Source organism: Pecten maximus, chromosome 11, assembly GCF_902652985.1.
Source record: "Pecten maximus chromosome 11, xPecMax1.1, whole genome shotgun sequence".
In the NCBI taxonomy this organism is placed as follows: Eukaryota; Metazoa; Mollusca; class Bivalvia; order Pectinida; family Pectinidae; genus Pecten; species Pecten maximus.
This window is the reverse complement of record NC_047025.1, coordinates 24,184,441-24,209,087: the sequence shown is the minus strand read 5'-3', so window position 1 is coordinate 24,209,087 and position 24,647 is coordinate 24,184,441. Positions and strand designations below refer to the sequence as shown.

The window sequence follows — 24,647 nt, the reverse complement described above, 5'->3', positions numbered from 1 at the left end:
TGGATCCTGATATTAATACAGGTCAAGGTCATTCACTTTAACAAACTTTGAAGCCCTTCAACCCAGCATGATACAGGCCCAATATCCAGCTTCTTAGTTATTTAGATGTCGTTCATTTACTTTTGCGATCTTAATAAATGTAGGCCAAGGTAATTTCACTTGAACAAACCTGGTTGTCCTTTAGCTTCATATCAGGTCTCTGGGTTATACAGAAGTTGCCGTTTACATGTTTAAACACATTTTACCCATGAACTGGAATGTAGGTCAAGGTCATTTATTTGAACAATCCTGGTAGCGCTTCATTCCAGTATGCTACTGGCCCCAATATCATATCTCTGTGTGTCTCATTTATTAAGAAATTGTTTTTTCAGAACATTTGAATCATGACCTTGAGTGTAGGTCAAATTCATTCATTTGAACAAATCTTTTAACGTTTTATCATAGTATATCACAGGCCCAATATCAGCTATATTGACCTCTGTGTTATAATTGAGAAGTCATTTACATTTGCCAGAATATCTAACCCCTGTGGCTTAATGTAGGTCATGGTCATTTATTTAAAATAAACCTGTATACGTAGGCACTTCATTAAAGTATGCTACTGGCCTAACATCAGATCCCTGGGCACCTTTTTTATTGAGGATTCGTTTTAGGATTCTAGCATTTTTACCCGTGACCTTGAATGTAAGTCAAGGTCATTGATTTTAACAAACTTTGTAGTCCTTCACCCTGGCATACTGCAAGCCAAATGTCAGGTCTCTGGGCTTATATTTCAGAATAATGGCCTGTGACCTTGAATGTAAGCCAAGGTCATCCATTTAAACAAACTTTGTAGCCCTTCACCAAAGCATGCTACAAGTCTTAATATCAGGTCTCTGGGTCTCTTGTTTAATGTGAACAGTTAAAGCCAGATGGACAATGGTCGGACTTCCAGGCACCAGACAGACAATGGACTTGGACAAGAGAGTTAAAATAAAACAAAATAAAATGTCTATGTATGCAAATAAGGTTTATTATATGTAATCTCTGAAAGACATAATGGACAATTAGGACACAAAGTACTTTTCACTCATACATCATTTGTAACCACAATTTTAATGATCAACAAAATAGTCTAGAGATTACTCTATTCCTCAAAATACTAAACCACAAATGCTTTATACTATAGCATGCAAACTTCTTAAATAACAGAATAAAATCATTTGTGATAATGATAACTTAATAACCCTTATTTTCATATCTTCTACTCATTTCAAAAGGACAAATCAGGGCTATTCATGCTGAAATTGCATATGTATCAACAAGACAGTCCATCGCAGAAATTCCGGGGGTAGCATTCACATACAATAAACAAGGGATAATTATTTAGTGTGATACTTGGATTCCGAAGGTGGGGATATCCTGATCTATATCTTTACAGCTTCTAATTATTCTGACCACTCAAAGCTTCTAGTTGATTAGGATCAATCATCCTGATCTATATCTTTAAAGCTTCTAATTATTGTGACAACTCAAAAGCTTCTAGTTGTTTATTGTATCATTATTGTTGTCTAATTTCAACATATATAAATTGTAAGTCAGTATAGGGATGGTCTTCGATCTTCAAAAAAAATCTACCAATATCAACATCTGTGACTTTTGTGAAGGCATATATTGTGTTGTATAACTTCTTTGGGCGAAGGTTGAAAAGTGATCATACTTTGATCATAAAAATCTTTAACAGATCATGATATGACAGACATTGTCTGACACTTGAAATGTGTTATCAGACAGCACATCTGTTGTTATTTAACAAAGAAGAACAATGAAACAAGTCTAAAGGTAAAGGAACATCATTTACATTACAAAATCATGGGTGACTTTTGTTTATCTAGTTTGAATTAAACTTCTGAAACAGGTTTTATCATAATACCCTATATCATGAGAATGCAGCATGCAGTCTTACATATGGAGGGAAATTATATATACTGTATCATCAGCTATATGTACTGTATCATCAGCTATATATACTGTGTCATCAGCTATATGTACTGTATCATCAGCTATATATACTGTATCATCAGCTATATGTACTGTATCATTAGCTATATGTACTGTAACATCAGCTATATATACTGTATCATCAGCTATATGTACTGTATCATCAGCTTTATATACTGTATCATCAGCTATATGTACTGTGTCATCAGCTATATATACTGTATCATCAGCTATATGTACTGTGTCATCAGCTATATGTACTGTATCATCAGCTATATATACTGTATCATCAGCTATATGTACTGTGTCATCAGCTATATGTACTGTGTCATCAGCTATATGTACTGTATCATCAGCTATATGTACTGTATCATCAGCTATATATGCATGTATGACCTGAGGTTATAACAACTGTAAATTGTTTTGAGTTTTGACCTGTCAATCATCTTTGGTAGAGATTCAGTGTATAGATACTGTATATATATTATATAGTCTATTTCCTGAGATTCTTATAACTGTACCAATATACAATCAGATTTACTTCCTGAGCATTTTTCAATAATGCCCATACAAAACGTATATCATTTTTCACATCTTGGCATAGTTTATGTTGATTCAGACATAAACATGTATATTCTTTTATTAAAAGTCACATCTTAATATGGGTTTTTTAAAATATTTTTATTTGTTTTTAAAACAAGCACCCAATTATATTGGGAAAAGAACTATCTGCATAATCATGAAATATCAACATGTGATAGCATTAATTTTTTTAATAGCACTTTTTTGATAAAATAATTTACAAAAATTCTCAAACTTGTTACCTTTTCCCTACAAAAATAAGCAGACACACCTAGAAACAGATACAGGGCCCTTGTTAACAAGATTTCTTTCTAAATACAAGGTTGACATTGTGAAGATATTCAAACACCAATGACAGTTTGAAGCAGACTACCTGGCCGCATACATGCTGCAGCTCAAAAGATGAACAGTTTTAGATCTATAAGAAAATTATAAACAATTTAAATCTAGATCACACAAACAGTACTTATATACAAACATATATATTACTCATACAGATTTTATTTAATGTGATTGTTTTCTGCTTTCTCTTTAGGTCGAAATTACACCGAATAATAATTATTTGAGTGCATACATTCCTTCATACACCACTAAAGTCCTGCATAAAACAACAACAGTAAAATATAACACTGAAGGACTTAGCTACACAGTGGGAGGCAAATCAACAGCTAAACCAGTCACTTGTCACACTCATTCTAGTGTTTTTAAGAAGACTTTATAATCCTCTTCAGACATCAAACCATCTAGCTCTGACCTGTTTGTTAAATCCAGTTTAAACAGCCACCCTGTAGAAGAAAAAGAATATTAATATAAAATTTGGCATATATTGACATAAATCATTATTGATAGAGAAGTAAATTAATTAAAATATTTGAATATCAAACTGTGGTAAGTTTCGAACATAAAATTTATTATCCCTGTAATGTAGATTTTAAATATATGCAGTGCATATTTCGTGCATAACCTCTGTCTAAATTCTATTTTGTTATCATACATAATCAATGGCTTTCAGGTATATAATGTATGCAAGAGGCCCAGAGGGTCTGTATCGCTCAACTGAATATTTCAGTGATTATGGCAAAACAATCCCATTTAAAGGGACAATTAAGTCAAGCATGCTTTTTATAATTCAAGCAGACTAGCAGAATCGATAAAACATATACCCAGACAAAATCTTCGGTCAACAGTTATATGCTACGTAGCCAATGTCCAGCATGGTCAGTTTAAGTTTGGAGAAAGCCCACATCAAATACAGCGATACTCCAAATATAGTGCAACGTGTTGCGCCCTCTGTTGCTTGTAAGCACATCCATGCGAACACAGAGTGACGACACGGTAGATCTAATTTCACATATACTTATTTCTTTGGATTTTGCTATAACAACATGCGTGGCAAACAATTGGTTTATATGTATCATAATTAAGAGATGCAATGATTAATGATTGTTTTGATGGTTCAAATCGACAAAACACAGGTTTATTCACAGTTTGCACACAAAGGGGCACTGAAGGGGAAATCGTGTTCATGAAATTGTGTACACGCATGTATACGGCCAGTACATGTCTGCTTCACCTGACGCAGAAAATATGATTATTATGGAAAGATGTGGCCACTGAACACGTGGAAGAGGATACTTAGCACTCTACCAGACTATTTGCTATCTGCAGCTAACACAAACCATTTAAAAAAATAAAATTAGGAAAAACGAAGGCCTTATAATTTTTAGAGCCAAACTATTAATTTTACTATTAATACAAGAGGTCCAATGGGCCTGTATCGCTCACATGGCTCTACAGCAACTTTGTAGTTGATTAAGGTCATTTCTACAAATACTATGCTGATTACCTCTTTATTCAAATATCATAGTAAGCTAGGTTTATTCATATTAATAAATTTTCTAGATTTCATTCTAGCATTCTATTGGCCTAATACCAGGTCTCGGAGACTCTTGGCTATCGCAGAGTTATTGCATGTTTACAGATTTAAGCCGATTTCACCCCTGTGACCTTCGGGCAGGTGAGCCAATAACCTTACAGTCTATATTATTTATGTTACAATAATACCATGTACATTTTATCTATATTATTAGTATTATGAACTATGGCTTTGTATGTTTTGAGATCGGTGAAGAGGATTGTGCAAAACTTGATATTCTAATAAGCTCAAAAGTCCTGTCCACGGTCGTTGCAAATGGTACATGTATATAATGTGTACAGCGATATAAACATATAAAATAGTGGGTTTGGAACTGTGTTTTGTGCTGTGATTACATGCAGAATATTCCTTTTACATATATGCAATTTCACTCCTTGTGAATGTCAGATATTGGTGTGCTGTGAAAACTCATGAACTCATGAACTCTTTGTAACTTCTTGTTTACATATATAACTTATTAGTGCTGAACTATAATAGAACTAAATAATAATATAATATTTGCGTTTTTTGTACAACTAAAATTCTTGCACTGTTATGAAGCCATATAATGTCATCAGGTAGGCTTTCCAAGTGATATTTTTCTCCTTCATCCACAGCGCTAATTATTCATAGAAGTAAAACAGTGCAAGAATTCTGATATAATCCCTAGTAAATTACCCTAATTATATATAAGGGGCCCCGTAAAAACTGCATGTAACGAGTGCATTTCCTTCCCATATTTACATTTGTGTATGAATGCAAACGAACGCTAACACCCACCTACAAGTGTAGGTGATTTGTTTCATCCATGATGTAATAAGAACAATACTGATAACAAGTACGAATGGAATTATGATAATAGAAGTTGTACAGAACAATAATATTGCACCGCGACATTTTACTCCGTAGGCCGATCTAGATCTAGGTTGAGTCTCGGCAAACTTGCTCGCAACTTCTTCATTGTTGTCGCAACCGTTTGAAAAAGTCACATCTGTTATATTCCTGTCCTAACAGCAATTCTCCATATTTTTTTTCATCCATTCACTGTCTATGTTTGGTATGAGACCCGTAACCCAGTTAAAATATCCGCTAACGGCTTCAAATGCAAACCAACGTTGTTTACAGTCATGAGACCGGGCTGCGCTTGCAAACATGTTTACATGTACAAGTCAAAGTGTGTAGTTATAATCGTATGGTTATACGATTACGATCCCCCTTACAATTGATTAAAAAACGCATGGAAGATTAAGCTTGTAACAATATCTGGCTAAGGTTACTTCATAAGGAGTACAGAAGTACAATTTCATGAAATAATCAGTGAAATTATGAAAAAGTAAACAAACTTGACTAAATTGTTCCTTTAAGTTATATTATAAATATTATATATACAAATGTATGAGCTTGGGATCCGCCAACTAACATTGAACTTTCTGAGTCCAAACATTTGATATTTTGACTTAAAAAACAATAACAACTAGAACTGTAAGCCAATGGCTGACTAATAGCTCCTCCCTGTAATTTGTAAAGTACAGTTTTATAGTATTTTGAAGTTTTACAAAAAAAAGTAAGAATACATTATGGATGAATATAAAATCAGTCAAACGACTGAGGCCCAGTGAGGGGTTATAGCCCTTTATCGGAAAACTTGTTTATAATGACATGTTTCCATAGCAACCATAATTCTGAGAAAGAAAGTTGCATGCAAATATACACATGGCCCTTTATATTTGTGCGACGATTCGTTGGAATCGGATCACCAGTTTAATTATAAGTTGTCCAAACAAGGAAAACCTGTTGAGCGACGGACGGCTGCCATGGCAACCAAAATTTTGGAATTTAAACAGCTGCATGCCTGCACATCTGCACATGTTCCCTATCATTCTTTTGTCCTTTAAACAGCTGCATGCACATCTACACATGGTCCTCTATATTTGTGTGAAGTTTCATTGGAATCTGACCATCAGTTTTCGAGGGGTGGTTCGGACAAAATAATTATCAGAAAACCTGTTCACAGTAACCAGTTACCATGGAACCAAAATTTTGAGGGAAAAAAATTGTATGCACATCTACACATGATCCTATATTTGTATGTGAAGTTTCAGTGGAATCGGCTCACCGGTTTAGAAGAAGTTGTCCTCACAAACTTAATAACCTGTTTATATTGACCAGTTACCACATACAACAACCATAATTTTGTGAAAAACAAAGTGGCATGCACATCTATACATGATCCTTTATATTTGTGTGAAGTTTCATTGAAATCAGTCCACCGGTTTAGGAGCAGTTGTCCTGACAAGATTATGGGAGGCTTTTATGCAGGGATTTAATTATGCATGTACTATATATGATGTGACTCGATCTTGTTTCCTTCCACCTTCATATTTGCTAGCTATATAGGCTAATACAAATGTAAGATTCACTGTCATAGATTCACCTTGTCCTTTAGGCTTGACATTTTGACTCAAATGACCTTGACCTTTGACCGAGTGACTGTGATCATTGGTCTGTTTACTCCTTGTTTATATTAATCAAGTTTGCCCAAATTAGCATGATAATATTAAAAAAAAATATTCATCAGAGAAAAGATACAAAATTTGACCTTGTACTTTTGGCCTTATGACTTTGACCATTGACCTTGATCAGTTATCAGCCGAGAACTAAATTTGCGGATTGACAGATGGACAGGCACCTGTATCTTTGATATGGTGTCCTAATTTAATGAAGACACAAGAGGCCCATGGGCCTTAACGGTCACCTGAGATTTGAAATATTTCAGTTAATTTAAATGACCCTTTTTGGCCCTGCCCATCAGGCCCTAGGGGTCAGTCAGGACCAGAATGTGCATACCATTAAGCTGTCATGCCATGCTGATTATGTTAACAAAGTTAGAATTAATTCCAATAGAAATGGATCAAATTATAGTCAAAAATGTGATTTCCCTATATAAACTATAGTAAAGTTTACCCCCTCCCCAGGGGCAAAGTTGAGACCCCTGGGTCATGAAATTGACAACTTTGGTAAAGCGCCTTATATTTATTAAGATCCCTTCCATCTATGAAGAGTGCTTGATTCCATCATATCTGAGAGTAGGGAAGAAGATTTTTGAAATTTAAGTCAATTTGACCCTTTTTGGCCCCGCCCATCAGCCCCTGGGGGTCAGTCAGGGCCAACATGTGCATATTAGACTTTGTCTCAGGTGACCTAAAAATGCTGTCATTCCCACAAAAGAAATATCTTAAAGGATTAGCTTCATCTCCCCAATTGGGCCCTATACCCCTGCAGGCCCCAGCAATGTAAATCTAGAGTCCCTTTGGTTCATTCTGGAGTGTATTGAGTTTGAAAATGAATAAAATGCAGCATGCACATTGATCCAGAATTCGGATGTTACAAGTACTATGGATGTGTAAGAATTATTGTGATAAGCCAGTTAAAAAATGTGGAGTTTGAAATAATACTTGGCAATTAGAAATAGACAAAATGCACATCAAGGTGTTATGGTCAGCTGATTGATTTCAAAATCAAACAAAGCCATTCAGGGATCATTTTTCAATTGTTATGGTCAGCTGATTGGTTTCAAAACTAAACAAGTCCAACAGACCAGCCCAGTCCTTCATAAAACTAAATGGCCTTGGCCCCCGGGTCTAAGGGCTTGCAGTTATTTCTACCCTTGCAAAAATTGGCTTACCTTGATCATAATAGAATTAAATAAGGATTACCTTGATCGTAACAGGACTTGTTGACAAGGGTGGGATCCTCCTCCACAGCTTTATTACTTGAGACAACAGTACCAGATACAGGTGTGTAAATCTCACTGGCTGCCTTCACACTCTCCAACACTCCAATCTCATCTGGTGAACAGTCATATATATATAGTTGAGGTTAAGGTATAAGACAAATACATACATTGCGTTAATGTCAGGAGTCAAGAAGGCTTAATAAAATTAGCACTGAAGTGCTATTCTCGCAAATATCATCAGTTTTACATAATCAAAATAAAGAACCTAACCTTTCAGAAAACCACACAGTTTGTTCTAAATTCAATTCTGAAAGATCAGTGTACGTATTTGATAGTGTCTTCCAAGTTTCGGCTGATATCTATATGTACCGTTATTGTAGTATCATATATGAAACCTCAATGATCACAGTAGCAGATGTACATGTAATATTGACCGTGACAATAACAGCCTTCAGCTGGCAATAAATGCCACAGCTCGACGGGATATAATGGTCGAGTCTCGCATAACTGACAAATTAACGAGTCACACACATGTAAACACAACACTGACTAAATGTAATCTGCAATACAGTTATATATTGTATATTTTTAACAGCATTCACTTACAATGAAGCAGTCATACTTAGCCCGACAATAATACCTTCTATTGCTTTAATTCTCAAACTTAACCAATAAAAACAAGTTAGATCAAAATCACAAAAACAATGAAGATGCTGAAGTGACAATGGTCAATTGAGGGAGGGGGGCCCCAGGCTAATTAGGGTAACAACAATACTATTCTATGCCCATAATAAAAATAATATTTGTGCATTATATTATATTCATTAACATACATTTAAGGGACAACATGTTTTTTTTCTGTATATCATTTTTGCTCCTTATCTTTTATCCTCGAGCTCAACATTCGGTCACAAACAATTTTGCACACTGCATACCTAATTGTTTACCTATATATATATATATATAACCCATGTCAGAAATCCTATCTATAGATTATATATATACAATCTACAGATCAAAGGAAGACTAGCTACTGTCAGTAAACTCTAAATCTGCTCATACAAGCTTAATTATATCATATATAATTAGCAATTTACAAATTATTGATGTATACAATTTTTGCTTCCTCAATGCATTTTCAAGAGGACTTTATATAATGACTACTATGATTGTTGGACGGTGATATATTACTGTCCCCACTGATTTATCTTAATTTCATCCTCTTTCAGTACTCTAGACCTTGGCACTTTTATTTGATATGAGAAGTTTTGACTGATAGAATAATTCAGTGCCTGTCTGAGGACCAATTCTGCATCAATATGATATTATACATTGCTGCATTTCCAAGTTTCTAATATAAGTGAGTAAAAATTTCATTTGAAGTCAATCATCTTCAATATTACTTTAAGCAGTTACATTAAGCAGTAACATATCAGAGTTATTTCCCTTCCTCCAACCCTGAGATCTCCATAAAACACTGGATATTTTTAAGTAATTATATATAAATGACCAAAGAATTTAATGCATCAACAATGTGATTCTGGTATTAGTAATTAATCTGAATGGATATATGATTACCATCTTTCTCCAGCTCTGTTCCTTCTTCAGGAAGCTGTGCATAAACTACTTCCCCTAAAGCTTCCTGAAAATAGAAAATATTGCTGAATATATAAAGTACAATATATTGACAATACTAGCTGTATGATATATGTACATCGTAACAGATATATATATATCATGGCAGCTACAATGATGTAATGTTTTCACAGACTTTAATCATATATAAGTATCCACACAGCTACTAACCTAGCTGGCAACGGTAATAATTTAAGCCCCTGTCCATAATTTAAATAAACCGGTGCCCCTTCCTTCGTTTTAACAGAATCATCATTTTTTTTGTACATTGTAAACTAAAAGAGGTTAACAAATATGCCCTGCTCAATATTCCAGGATATAAGAAAAGTCGGCATCCTGCTACTCGTTTCATGACCAAACTCGTATTCTCTGATAGACAGAAAATTTAACTTTTCTCATACTAAATTATTTATTTCCAATTGCATTGTCTGCACAAGTTTCAATGGAAAACAGATTGACAATATACCTACAAAATGTGTCAGTCACAGGAGGAGTGAATTAATTGAGAAATAAAACTATATGTATATTTACCTGCACATACTTTAAGATAAAAATACATTATCATGAAACTTAAGTCAAATTCAAAACACTTGAGGACCTCCAAAAGGGTAATGATTAATTATAACCTCTCCCTGTCAAATCCAGAAAATATGGGGGCCACCAATTTATAAGGAACAAATTAAACTCTTATTTCAGACAATGTAAAAGCTCTTATCATTATAAATTTTTTTGGACCAAGCTTACCTGAGCATAGTCAGATATTCCAACAGTCCCGACATTTTCATCTACTGTTACCCACTCGTGTTTGTCAGAAAATAGTTTGTCTGAAAAAAAAAATTATGAAATTAAAAATAACACATACCGATATATGTTGTTCTAGTGTTTAGTAAATCAACAAGAGGCCCAGAGGGCCTGTATCGCTCACCTGGTTTCATGAGATATGAAACAAGAATGATGCTTAAGTATATTTGTCGCTGGTATTGCTATGTCAATATATATCATAAGCATTTTATATGGGTACATGTAAACTGGTTTTATTTTAATACTAAAAATGCCACAAAGTGCATTAATCCATGAAATGAAATTGACTTTTGGCGCGACCCCATAGGGATGCTACCACACAAATGCGAGTGATATCCACTGCTTAGTTTCAGAGAAGAACTTGTTTAGACCAATTGACCCCTTTTGACCCTGCCCTCTGCCCCCTGGGGGGTCAGCTCCTTCCTTTATACAATTTTGAATCCCTAACCCAATAGGATGCTACCAGTCAAACCATTGCTAAGTTTCAGAGAATAAGTTGTTTAAATCAATCTAGCCAAATTGACCCCTTTTGGCCCCACCCCTCAGCTCCCTGGCGGCCCCAGTCAACCCCAACATTTGTACAATTTTGAATCCCCACTCCATAACCATGCTACCATACAAATGTGAGTAATATCCATATTGCTTAGTTTCAGAGAAGAAGTTGTTTAAACAAATTGACCAATTTTGGCCTGCCTCAGGCCCCTGGGGGGTCAGCCCCACCATTTGTACAAGTTTGAATCCCCACCCCATAGGGATGCTACCAGGCAAATATGAGCGATATCCATTGCTTAGTTTCAGAGCAGAAGTCGTTTATATCAATTCTGCAAAACTGACCCCTTTTGGCCCCGCCCCTCATCCCCCAGGGGGGTCAGCCCCATCATTTGTACAATTTCGAATTCTTACCCCAAGGTGATGCTACCAGTAAAATATGAGAGATATCCATTGCTTGGTTCCAGAGAAGAAGTCAATTATATGAATATAGCCCGATTGACCACATTTGGCCCCGCCCCTCAGACCCCTGGGAGGTCAGCCCCATCATTTGTACAATTTTGAATCCCCACCCCATAGTGATGCTACCAGGCAAATATGACCGACAGCCATAGCGCTAGCTCGGTTTCAGAGAAGAAGTTGTTTATATCAATATAGCCGGATTGACCACATTTGGCCCCGCCCCTCAGGCCCCTAGGGGGTCAGCCCCATCATTTGTACAATTTTGAATCCCCACCCCATAGTGATGCTACCAAGCAAATATGAGCGATAGCCATTGCTTGGTTTCAGAGAAGAAGTCGTTTATATCAATATAGCCGGTTGACCACATTTGGCCCCGCCCCTCAGGCCCCTGGGGGGTCAGCCCCATCATTTGTACAATTTTGAATCCCCACCCCATAGTGATGCTACCAGGTAAATATGAGCGATAGCCATTGCTTGGTTTCAGAAAAGTCGTTTATATCAATAGCTCCAAATTGACCCCTTTTGGCCCCGCCCCAGAGGCCTCCAGGGGGTCAGCCCCATCATTTGTACAATTTTGAGTCCCCTATCCATAGGGATGCTTCTGACCAAATTGGTTCAAACTCCGATCAGCGGTTATGAAGAAGAAGTCAAATCAGTCAATTGTTGACGGACGGACGACAGACGGACGGACGACGGACGCCACGGTATGGCATAAGCTCACCTTGGTCCTTCGGACCAGGTGAGCTAATAAATTAGAACATAGTTGAATACAATGAACTGTACACATATATATTTATATACACCGCTATAACATGACCTGACTATATATAGATACACTCATATACAATTCAAATTAATGATTCAAAATCCAACATATTTAAAAGTTTACCTGTATATCTAACTGACTATAAACAGATAAATCTTAAAGGATAGTCTGACACAAAAAAATTATTCAATTCCTCTTCATTCTATCAACTATGATATTAATGCAAATATGCTATATATATATACTGAAACGAAAAAGAAACGCAACTTCAAATTGTAGGTTTAATAAAATAATACTTGTGAGCATTATGTTTAAATTTCATATGTAATAGTTAATATTGAATATTGATGTAACATCCTTTAAATGTTTAGAGATTTTTAAGAACAGGTCACTTTGCTAGAAGGTCATGATTGGTAGTACCCTACGTGAATCCAAGTTGAAATGGCAGCAGTTTTGAAACCGTGCCCTAATATCGTGTGTGTCCTCCTCGAACAGTTATCACATCTCTAATTCTTTGTTGCATTGAGTTCATCAGGGCATTGACTTTCCGTATTGGAATGTTATTCCATTCTTGGACGAGTGCATTTGCTAACTGAGGGAGGGTATTTGGGGGGTTACGGCGATTTCGAATTCTTCTGTCTAATTCATCCCACAAATGCTCGATTGGGGACAGGTCGGGGCTATATGGAGGCCAATCTATAGGAACAATGTTCTGTGTCGCAAGAAAGTCTCTACAGACTCTTGCAACGTGTGGTCTCGCGTTATCTTGCTGAAAGGTTAGATGATGCTGCCTAACAAACGGCACAACATGGGGCCTAAGGATCTCATCCCGATAGCGTACGGCCGTTAAATTCCCATTGACTATCACCAAAGGCGTCTTCAAACCATGGGAGATTCCCGCCCAAACCATAACTGATCCACCCCCAAATCGGTCGTGTTCCAAAACACAGGCGTCAGCAAAACGTTCGCCTCGACGCCGGTACACACGTTGACGGCCATCTGCTCGAAATAACGTGAATCGAGATTCATCGGTGAAGAGCATAGACCTCCAACGTCTCATAGGAAAACGTCTGGGCATATGTGCCGTTGCCCATTGCATACGACGTGCTCGACGTTGCGGTGTTAGTGGTAAACCAACGTACTGTCGCCTTGCACGCAAATTAGCCTCACGCAGTCTGTTGATCACTGTTTGGGGATGAATTCGACGGTTATGATTACCAATCGTATTCCTTGCCGTTTCAGCGGCCGTTAATCTCCTGTTACGCAGGTGTGCCAACCTAAGAACCCGGTCTTGACGTCGCGACGTTACGCGTGGACGTCCTGATCTCGGCTGGTCATCGACTCTTCCTGTTGCGTTAAGACGTGAAACTAATCGACTAAAAGTCGATTTGTGAACTCTGAATTGTCGAGCGACGTGAAGTTGCGTGTTCCCTGCCAGAAGCATCGCTATAGCACGTCCTCTATCAACCTTTGATAACCGTGGCATAATTGTAAAAGGAATTATTGTTTGCAAAAGTATTGGCGATGATGTGGCTCAATGTTAGTGATGAATTGATACTGGTTTGAATGAAAAAAGAACGCATATGTTTGTACAGGCACGGTTTTTGATGTTTTTACCGCGCCGGAAGTGCATAGGTCTCTAGTCACACTTGGGTGATTTTGAAGATTGGTATGGGTGTTAGGCAGGGTGCATGTTTATTTCCGCGATTTTTATACAGATATGTATATTTAATACAAAATTAATCACAATTTTCCATGTTGCGTTTCTTTTTCGTTTCAGTATATATACAAGGTAGTTTTTGCAAATCATTCCCAACTACATACATATTAACTACATGTATTAAAATTACTGCCATCTGAAATACTGCAGAGTTCCAATGCCATTGACATGAGTCACAATATAAATACATGCACACCTCTTTTTTAAATGGATTTATAGGTGCCAGAAATTTCATACATAATACAATATACATGTGTATACATGTTGCAACAACCCAGAACGGAAAAACAACAGTGTCCCGCGGTCATAGAGATAACCATTACATACACCCAGAAATGCGTTCACTTTTTCACTGACTGTTGGTGAGGTCTCTACACCATGTTTTTTTTGCTTCCAGATTCTCAGACAGGATTACCTTGTCCAAGCTTGTCCATTGAAACTTGTTTTAAAAGGGATTTCAATTATGGCTGAAGCCTCATTTGCCTAAGAGGGCCCTGCCCATGACGCCAGATATACTGTTAAATTTGTACGCTGGATTAGATATAAACAGTCCAATGCCACTTATTAGTGTCCTATTGTTTCTGCATTTTATTTGATGGCACAAAAAAAAAATTTAGTACCACACAGATCTCTTGGTCTCAGTTAAGTGGTCTAAACTATCCAGTGTGGTGAGTGAGCACATGCTTTTTCTGCCTCTTGCAGCGCCATTCCCTCCCACCCTGTCTGCCCAGTGTCTGCCTTTCAAATGCATGTGTACCTTATTAGTACCAACCCTTCCGGTCCATTTTTTTTAATTAAAAAAAAAGGCTAGATCAGTAGATTGAAACATCCACTACGCATCCACTGGATTAACGTCACTTCCAGGAGACTTAATGTCAGTTGATACACAAGTTTTTTCCTTGAGGCCCAGACCTATTCATTGTGTTCCTTCCTTCTAGGAGGAGCTCATTTACCTTAGCTTTGCCTCACATGTTCTAGTGAGCATATTCCGCATGATCAGGGTGACTGCAGGTCATGATGCCTACATAGAATTTACTTAGAATACTCCCCCGAGAATAAGTTGGGATCTTGGTGCCCACCATTGAATGATCTTTATAGGTTCCATGTCAGATTGATCTTTTCCCTACTTTTCCCTTCCTCTAAGTCTTACTTATCTGTGTAAATTCAGAAACAGCCCTCTAGTACTATTCAAACAAGGGGAACCTATATATAGAATTTAAGATTTAGCTATAATGGCTGTCTGTCGGCCATGTTGTTTTCGTATTGGTCCCAGTATGCAAAACTAGGCACTGAGGGGAACCTACATATGAAATTTGAGAAAGATCCCTTCAGTACTTTCACAGAAATAGCGATAACAAACTTCAATTGTCAAAATCCAAGATGGCTGCCTGTCAGCCATGTTGTTTTCTGATTAGTCTCAAAATGCAATATGCATAACTAGGCACTGAGGGGAACCTGCATATGTAATTTCAGAAAGATCCCTTCATTACTTTCTGAGAAATAGCGATAACAAATTTTAATTGTCAAAATCCAAGATGGCTGCCTGTCAGCAATTTTGTTTTCCGATTGGTCTCAAAATGCAATATGCATAAGTAGGCACCAAGGGGAACCTCCATATGAAATTTGAGAAAGATCCCTTCAGTTCTTTCACAGAAAAAGCGATAACAAATTTCAATTGTCAAAATCCAAGATGGCTGCCTGTCGGCCATGTTGTTTTCCGATTGGTCTCAAAATGCAATATGCATAACTAGGCACTGAGGGGAACCTGCATATGAAATTTCAGAAAGATCCCTTCATTACTTTCACAGAAATAGCGATAACAAACTTTAATTGTCAGAATCCAAGATGGCTGCCTGTCGGCCATGTTGTTTTCTAATTAGTCTCAAAATGCAATATGCATAACCAGGAACAAAGAGGAACCTGCATATGAAATTTGAGAAAAATCCCTTCAATACTTTCACAGAAATAGCGATAACAAACTTCAATTGTCAAAAACCAAGATGGCTGTCTGTCGGCCATTTTGTTTTCCGATTGGTCCCAAAATGCAATATGCATAACTAGGCACCAAAGGGAACCTATATATGAAATTTGAGAAAGATCCCCTCAGTACTTCCTCAGAAATAGCGATAACAAACTCCAATTGTCAAAATCCAAGATGGCTGCCTGTCGGCCATGTTGTTTTCTGATCGGTCCCAAAATGCAATATACATAACTAGGCACCAAGGGGAACCTACATATGAAATTTGAGAAAGATCTCTTCAATACTTTCTCAGAAATAGAGATAACAAACTTCAATTGTCAAAATCCAAGATGGCTGCCTGTCGGCCATGTTGTTTTCCAATCGGTCCCAAAATGCAATATGCACAACTAGGCACCAAGGGAAACCTACATATGAAATTTGAGAAAGATCCCATCAGTACTTTCTCAGAAATAGCGATAACAAGAATTGTTTACGGACGGACGGACAACGGACCACGGACGCAGGGCGATTTGAATAGCCCACCATCTGATGATGGTGGGCTAAAAATGCAGGAGGACTGCATATAGCCATCAAATTCTAGTTGTTGCTTCCTGTTTGTTTGGCTGGTGGGTTATATTTTAGTTGTGGTAGAGAAGATGACAGCTAGATAATGAGGAGTTGGGTTAGAGGGGAGGGAAAGGGTCCTGCAGATTTGCTGGGAAGGTTTAGGCATTTTGTGTTGTGCTTTTTTTATTGCCTTCCGGCTTCGTATGTTCTGCTTGATATCCATTAATTAGCTGTTCATTATCATGGTGCTTCTTTTTTTTTTTACATCATTGTACATTCTCATAATCATAGTTATAATCACATTAAATTTACATCATTTACACAGGGACCTGAGAATTACAGTCTATCAACATGTATACATATATATAGACTACCACATTTTCATATTTTTTGACTTTTTTTTTGTGTGTGTGTGTGGGGGGGGGGGGGGGGGGGGTGTTAATAAAAGACACAATACAAACTACGTCAATAAATAGGTCCTAATCCAAATATATATAGACTGTATAATACATATAGATTATAACAACAACCCCCTCCCCCCCAAAATGCCTTTAAAACAAAATTTTTTTTTTAACTTGTTAACACCGGTACCTTATAACATAAACTATGTACAAAATGTATTACATCTATACGTTTATCAACTTAAATTCTTATTGTTCGTCCTGATGTGACTTACATTGATTTCACTTTGCATTGTCGGATATTCCAGATAATCACACATATCATATCCGTGATGACATGTCGACACATGCCATATTTTCAGGAGACCAATAAGGGAGATTGATGATTGTTTTAAGGGAGTTATGCCTAAAATAAGGGAGATTTGTGCGCGACATGAATATCGACATTTTTACTCAATTTTAAAGCAATAAACTAATTTTGAAAGTGATAAAGAATATTTATATCTATTTGAGATATTAATCATACTATGTGAAAACAACAAAAAGTTGTATAGGGTAAAAATGCAATTAGTATACATTTTGATAATATAAAATTAATTTTCATTTTTTAAGTAACACAAAGTTTTCACAGCTTTATGCATGAAAAGGGTAAATTATAATTACACTTAGCTAAGGATTAAGACAAGCATGTTAATTATATACAGTTTGGATTTTCTTAAAATGAGAAAGCTTGATCCAATCTGAGGGAACACATCAGTTGTAAAAATCACCATGAAATGTCCTGTGGGATCCCTAATGGTGGACCATTTAGATATAAAATATTCCAAGTGTACAAGTGTCAGTAGTCATGTGAACTGAAGACGTTCATGGTAGCTAGGAGACTGCCGTAAATCTTATCATGAACATTTCAGATTTTGTATATTGCCTCTGTCATTGACGGTATGTATATACGGTCATTGTAAGCATCATGATTGACCGCTACGACCAACAGATGTGCTAATTTTGATAGTTTTATAAAAGAAAATATCGGATTTCATCATGCTATCACTGATCCACGATACACATTTTATATGAAAAACACGTGTGATTTTGCGTCTGACTAGTCTGTATCAATTACCATCAACAAAGTATGGTCCTAAAAGAGAACAAAGAATAATTTGTCAGTTAGCAAAGAGGGTTGAAGTTGTTTATAAGCAACTTGCCTTTATTTCATGGTAATAAGATATTGTAGCGCAAACATTATACTAGCCAGAGCTTCGTGAAGGCCGTGTCCAATAGACGCCATTTTGACCGAGTGATCACGTGAACAGATGGATCACGTGCGTGATTGCTAAATTTAGCCAAATCTCACAAAATCTCGTAGAAAAATCTACCGAATTGTAAACAAAAAATGCTGTCAGCCAAAATACTGGAGGGAATTACAAAACAAGAGATCCCAGAGGGATCTTGGTGCCCACCATTGAATGATCTTTATAGGTTCCATGTCAGATTGATCTTTTCTCTATTTTTCCCTTCCTCTTACTAATCTGCGTAAATTGAGAAACATCCCTCCAGTACTTTCAAACAAGAGGGAAATATATATGAAATTTGAGATTTAGTAATAATGTCTGTCTGTCGACCATGCTGTTATCAAAATGCAATATGCATAACTACAGACCAAGGGGAACCTACATATGAAATTTCAGAAAGAGTCATTGACGGTATGTATATACGGTCATTGTAAGCATCATGATTGACCGCTACGACCAACAGATGTGCTAATTTTGATAGTTTTATAAAAGAAAATATCGGATTTCATCATGCTATCACTGATCCACGATACACATTTTATATGAAAAACACGTGTGATTTTGCGTCTGACTAGTCTGTATCAATTACCATCAACAAAGTATGGTCCTAAAAGAGAACAAAGAATAATTTGTCAGTTAGCAAAGAGGGTTGAAGTTGTTTATAAGCAACTTGCCTTTATTTCATGGTAATAAGATATTGTAGCGCAAACATTATACTAGCCAGAGCTTCGTGAAGGCCGTGTCCAATAGACGCCATTTTGACCGAGTGATCACGTGAACAGATGGATCACGTGCGTGATTGCTAAATTTAGCCAAATCTCACAAAATCTCGTAGAAAAATCTACCGAATTGTAAACAAAAAATGCTGTCAGCCAAAATACTGGAGGGAATTACAAAACAAGAGATCCCAGAGGGATCTTGGTGCCCACCATTGAATGATCTTTATAGGTTCCATGTCAGATTGATCTTTTCTCTATTTTTCCCTTCCTCTTACTAATCTGCGTAAATTGAGAAACATCCCTCCAGTACTTTCAAACAAGAGGGAAATATATATGAAATTTGAGATTTAGTAATAATGTCTGTCTGTCGACCATGCTGTTATCAAAATGCAATATGCATAACTACAGACCAAGGGGAACCTACATATGAAATTTCAGAAAGATCCCTTCAGTACTTTCTGAGAAATAGCGATAAGAAACTTCAATTGTCAAAATCCAAGATGGCTGCCTGTCAGCCATGTTGTTTTCCGATCGCTCCCAAAATGCAATATTCATAACTACAGACCAAGGGGAACCTACATTTGAAATTTCAGAAAGATCCTTTCAGTTCTTTCTGAGAAATAGCGATAACAATCTTCAATTGTCAAAATCCAAGATGGCTGCCTGTCGGCCATGTTATTTTCCGATCGGTCCCAAAATGCAATATGCATAACTTCAGACCAAGGGGAACCTGCATATTAAATTTGAGAAAGATCCCTTCAGTACTTTCTCAGAAATAGCTATAACAAGAATTGTTTACGGACGGACGGACCACGGACGCAAGGCGATTTGAATAGCCCACCATCTGATGATGGTGGGCTAATAAGGGAATTAATTTGGGCTTTCCTCCTGGGAGGAAATAAATGGCTTGAAAATAAGGGAGATTTTGTCTCACGTCGGGAGGTATGGCATGTATGCATGTGCACTGCATAATGACATCAGTATTCTACTGCCAAATTTGATATATGCTACGTAACAATGTAAAAATGCAGACGATACAACAAGATTTTCATGATATATATAACAAGGAATAAAAGCGAATATAGTGTACCTCCACATGGGATTGAACCTGCGGCCCTCTGCTTACTGGTCCACCGCTCTACCGACTGAGATAAAGGGAAATTGTCCCATTACCAACACTAGAAACAAGGCAATCGTATCACGATGTACACTATTACAATTTACAATTAAAAACTGCCACACTATTCCTCGTATTCCTCACTTTTCAAATGTGAAGCCTCTCATTTTCCTATAGCTTGCACTTGGAGTGGTCAACGGCACCAAATGTAACCATATGAGAAAAACAAGTAGTGTGCCTCCATCGGAATCGAACCCGCGACCCCGAGCTTTACTGGTCCAGCCGCTTTACCAACTGATCATGAGCTAAAGGGAACTAGCGCAAAGCTAGAAAGCAACCGTATCACTATATAAACTATTTACAATTAACCCATGGGACTAGGTTAACGGGTGATTATAGCTGCGATCTTCTAAGACTTTGCCTTCATTTATATTAAATAAGGCCAAACATCATATCTTGCACGTTTTTTGTTATCTGTCGTATCTCACTATCTGGCCAAGCAGCCTTCGACACTAACGGTAGACCTGGTGCCCGAGTCCACCAAAATATTTGGAGGTCTCCAAAAACTGCACTTACCTGGAGACCGGCGGGCACTGAGATTTTTACATTGAGGTGTTCTTAAAATGTAGGAATTTTTAGTAAAATGTACCCAAAAAGTTGTCGATTTAATTTCAATATTCGTTAGTCGTTTATACCCATGTGTTGCACGCATGTAAAACTGCACTTGTGTACTCCCGTCTTTCCGGTCGCCAGAGTATTTGGAACGCTTGTAATTTTAGACAATAAACTAGTACTATTTCAAGCGTCTATATGACCAAGGTAAGTCGGCGCGAAGCGAAAGTGACCTTCACCTGCATTGACCTAGGGTAAACAACACACGTACATACAGAGATGCATCGGTGGTTGGGGCTGTCGCCTCCTCCGAAAAAAGCCAAGACATCGAAGGAACGACGGGTTCAACAGCATCAATACGAGAAAGAAAAGAAAGTTCCAGAACTCCTGGCAAACACAGTTTAATTGGTTGGGCTACGACGATGTACACATGTACTGTACACTGTGTCGTAAACATGGAGAAACCGGGTCGTTTACTACAGGAGGAGGAGGATAAACTGGCCAATAACCAGGACCTTATTGAACTTCAACGGAAGTCTTTTAAACTCCTCATGGAAATGAAATAATAAAATATTTGAACAAATGAAATAAGTTTCTTTTTATAATTTTTTTGTTGTTGAAAATGTGGGCTCCAAGATTCTGTGGAGGGCACCAAGAATTTAAGTATCAGGAGACCGTTGGTCTCCAAGGTCTGGAAAGTTAGTGTCAAAGGCTGCCAAGGACAGCTAGCTATAGGCGATTTAATTTTAACAGGAGCTTTGTCTCTAGCCCGAGTTTTCTCTGGCCCTGTCACCATGTCTGGTGTAGGGCCAGAGCGCACTACTATATGAAAACGTGGAATTATCCGACACCGTTTGGTGTCGCTAAGAATTTGATGCAAAAACAATAAAATCGGGTGTGACATAACACCTACCTTACATATATGGATAAATGAGATATTTATGTACCCCAAAACACCCATTTAGTCTCATCTAGGTGTTTTATTTCGTCCGTATAGACCCTCACTTTACACTAGTCAAAATTTCATACTTGACTCGACGCCATATTGCTAACTATGTAGGTCGCGGTCCGCCTAATTACCCTAATCTGTGCGCGATGGAGCGAAAAGAAAAAAAAATACAACATTTATTTTTATATATTTTACCGCTTATAATTTATAAATAATGATTTTTTTAATGGAATATAACATCTTTTGGGAAATAATCAACTTAGTTTTCATAATTTAAACTTTGTAAGAAGAAAAACACAATAAATGATATGTGGTCTTTTCGGTCCATTGCGTTCCGATTTGGGTGGTTAGTCGTACTGTCACTTACAAAATGGCGGGTCAACAGTATGAAATTTTGACTAGCGTAAAGCGAGGGCCTGTACGGACGAAATAAAACACCTAGATGAGACTAAATGGGTGTTTTGGGGTACATAAATATCTCATTTATCCATATATGTAAGGTAGGTGTTATGTCACACCCGATTTTATTGTTTTTGCATCAAATTCTTAGCGACACCAAACGGTGTCGGATAATTCCACGTTTTCATATAGTAGTGCGCTCTGGCCCTACACCAGACATGGTGACAGGGCCAGAGAAAACTCGGGCTACTTTGTCTCCAGTTCATCAAAACACCAGTCGAACAGTCGATTGCTTATGTAAAGGGAGTTGTAGATTAGTAAACTCAGAAACCCAGCGTGACCGCATACTTATCACGTGTCACATGTAAACATTACAGTTAGATTATAGGCCTATATAAGTGTCCCTTTACCGGGGCCCTTGGCAGTTCGTTACTCCGTTGGAAAGATGAGCTCAATATTGACAAGGTTACCCATGGGCATCACAGAGAAAACAGTTATTAGGGGAGATACATGCACGATACTTACTTGATAAAAGTCTGTTAGCTGTACTGATCAGCCTCACATTTGTACGACACAAGTGTATATTGCTAGATAACATTTTTTGCAGGTAAACCTGCTGTTGTATCGCACGCCTCAACACTCGAGCGGCCATCTTTATAAAAAATACACCAGGCGCATGCTCGAGCTAAAGGTCTCGGAGTCGGCATTATTTTCGTAAAGGAGCGTTTCGTGATTCCTTATAAAAAGTTTACTTACTTTAAACAGAGACATATATACAGAATATATATGTCTCTGATTTAAATGCAGACTTCTACAGCACATGTTTGGAAATGCAAGAAGAGTTAGGCCTAGGCTGTATGTCCGTGTATACCCGTTTTTTTCTATGATCGATCAAAGATATTAATTTCACATACATGTATGATACTGTCAAATATGGATGCTTGCAGAAAACTGACTTTGACTTTCTTTAAACTGTTCAGTTAACGCAGAATAATTTACCCTTACCAATTAAAACATATAGAATCTACCAGATCTAAAATTAAAAAAAAACAAAAAAACATAAGTATGTTATTTGTATCTTTGTTATACAAGTGAATTGGGCATGAGTTATCCAACGTACACTGATTAAGCCCTTTCCCTATATAATTTTACATACATCCAGAGACATATATACAGACACACCTTTACAATATACATAGCATATTTACATTTTGTTTGAGAGAGATTCACTTCCAACCCCATGCTACACCATGGGAGGGATGAACTATTCATGAGTACTTAGTAGTCTATCAGAGGAGACAAATCAAGAGTTACCTCCTGCATGCTTATCACGGAATGTATGCCGACCCTTTTCTGTGGCCATTGCGACAGGAGTTCAAGTCCAGAAGTGGTATGAGAAGCCACATACAGACCGTGTAAGACTAGTAAAAGTTATTGCGAAAGGCCGCCATCATCGTTAGATCAAATAGGGCCTATATGTAAAAGAAAAGGTTGATACCATATATCATTTGCAACGATCATTTTAATCAATCAAAGTTATAGTGTATTAGAACTCTATACAAATACAATTGTTTTGGGACTAATCCATAACCGGTCATTTAAGGACGTGCCAGGTTTTGGAGGTGGAGGAGAGCCGGAGTACCCGGCCTACGGTCAGTACCTGGCAACTGCCCCACTTAGGTTTCGAACTCGCAACCCAGAGATGGAGGGCTAGTGATAAAGTGTCGGGACACCTTAACCACTCGGCCACCGCGGCCCCTCTGCTAAAGGCACGCTGACTACAAATAACAATTTGTGACCCGCTTTCAGACGACTATGTTGTTGTGATATAGCGGTATATAAACTCCAAATTATTATTTCAAAAAAAAAAAGCTACATCGCGAGGGCGTATGATTGAAGGAAGTAAAGGCTGTCGTACACACTTGTCACAAAATGTACAACAGCTCATTCTTGCTTTCAATCAAGCTTTGTCGGGGATATACCACATTTAATTAATTTTGAGACCATAATAGTTCTCATATGCAAGTATTATCATTGGTACAGTGTATTATTTTTCACGGCAGTGATAATTTCCCGAATCAGTTTTTTGGAGTGTGATAATAGCGTGGTGTACGATTTGTAACTTACTATTCTATAGCAAGTTCACAAAAAACTATTCTTGCTTTCAAACGATCGTAATTAATCTTTGTCGAGGATATACCACATTTAATTAATTTTAAAAGATACAAATAGAGGCTCAGTGTTTTGGAGGGTGATAATAGGTTGAAGTATCATTGTATAGAAAGTTCACAAAAACAACCTATCCTTGTTATCAATCGACCAATTACTTTATTTTTTCGAAGATAAAAACATAGCACCTTTTAATAGATGATTGAAATATCGTTGGAAACGTCTCGAATCAAAATTCCAATCTACCTGGAACCAGAGACCTACAAAAACTGATTAGGCATAGATCAGATGGTCCAACAGCCCATATTTACACACCCACGAGACAATTCAAACTACTGCGCAAAAATAGTATGCATTCAACTTGCATGTAACCATTAAT

At 37.3% G+C, this 24,647-nt stretch overlaps 1 protein-coding gene across 1 annotated transcript; it reads right to left on the bottom strand.

Annotated features, from left to right (window-relative positions):
• Positions 1-990: 990 nt before the first annotated feature.
• Positions 991-22,760, bottom strand: LOC117337330 (glycine cleavage system H protein, mitochondrial-like). The gene is made up of 5 exons (XM_033898252.1): positions 22,625-22,760; positions 10,593-10,672; positions 9,792-9,855; positions 8,194-8,325; positions 991-3,347 (listed from the first exon to the last, which is right to left on the bottom strand). The coding sequence occupies exons 1-5, from the start codon at positions 22,749-22,751 to the stop codon at positions 3,253-3,255; spliced, it is 498 nt and encodes a 165-aa protein (XP_033754143.1). The 5' UTR covers positions 22,752-22,760; the 3' UTR covers positions 991-3,252.
• Between the last annotated feature and the right edge of the window lie 1,887 nt (positions 22,761-24,647).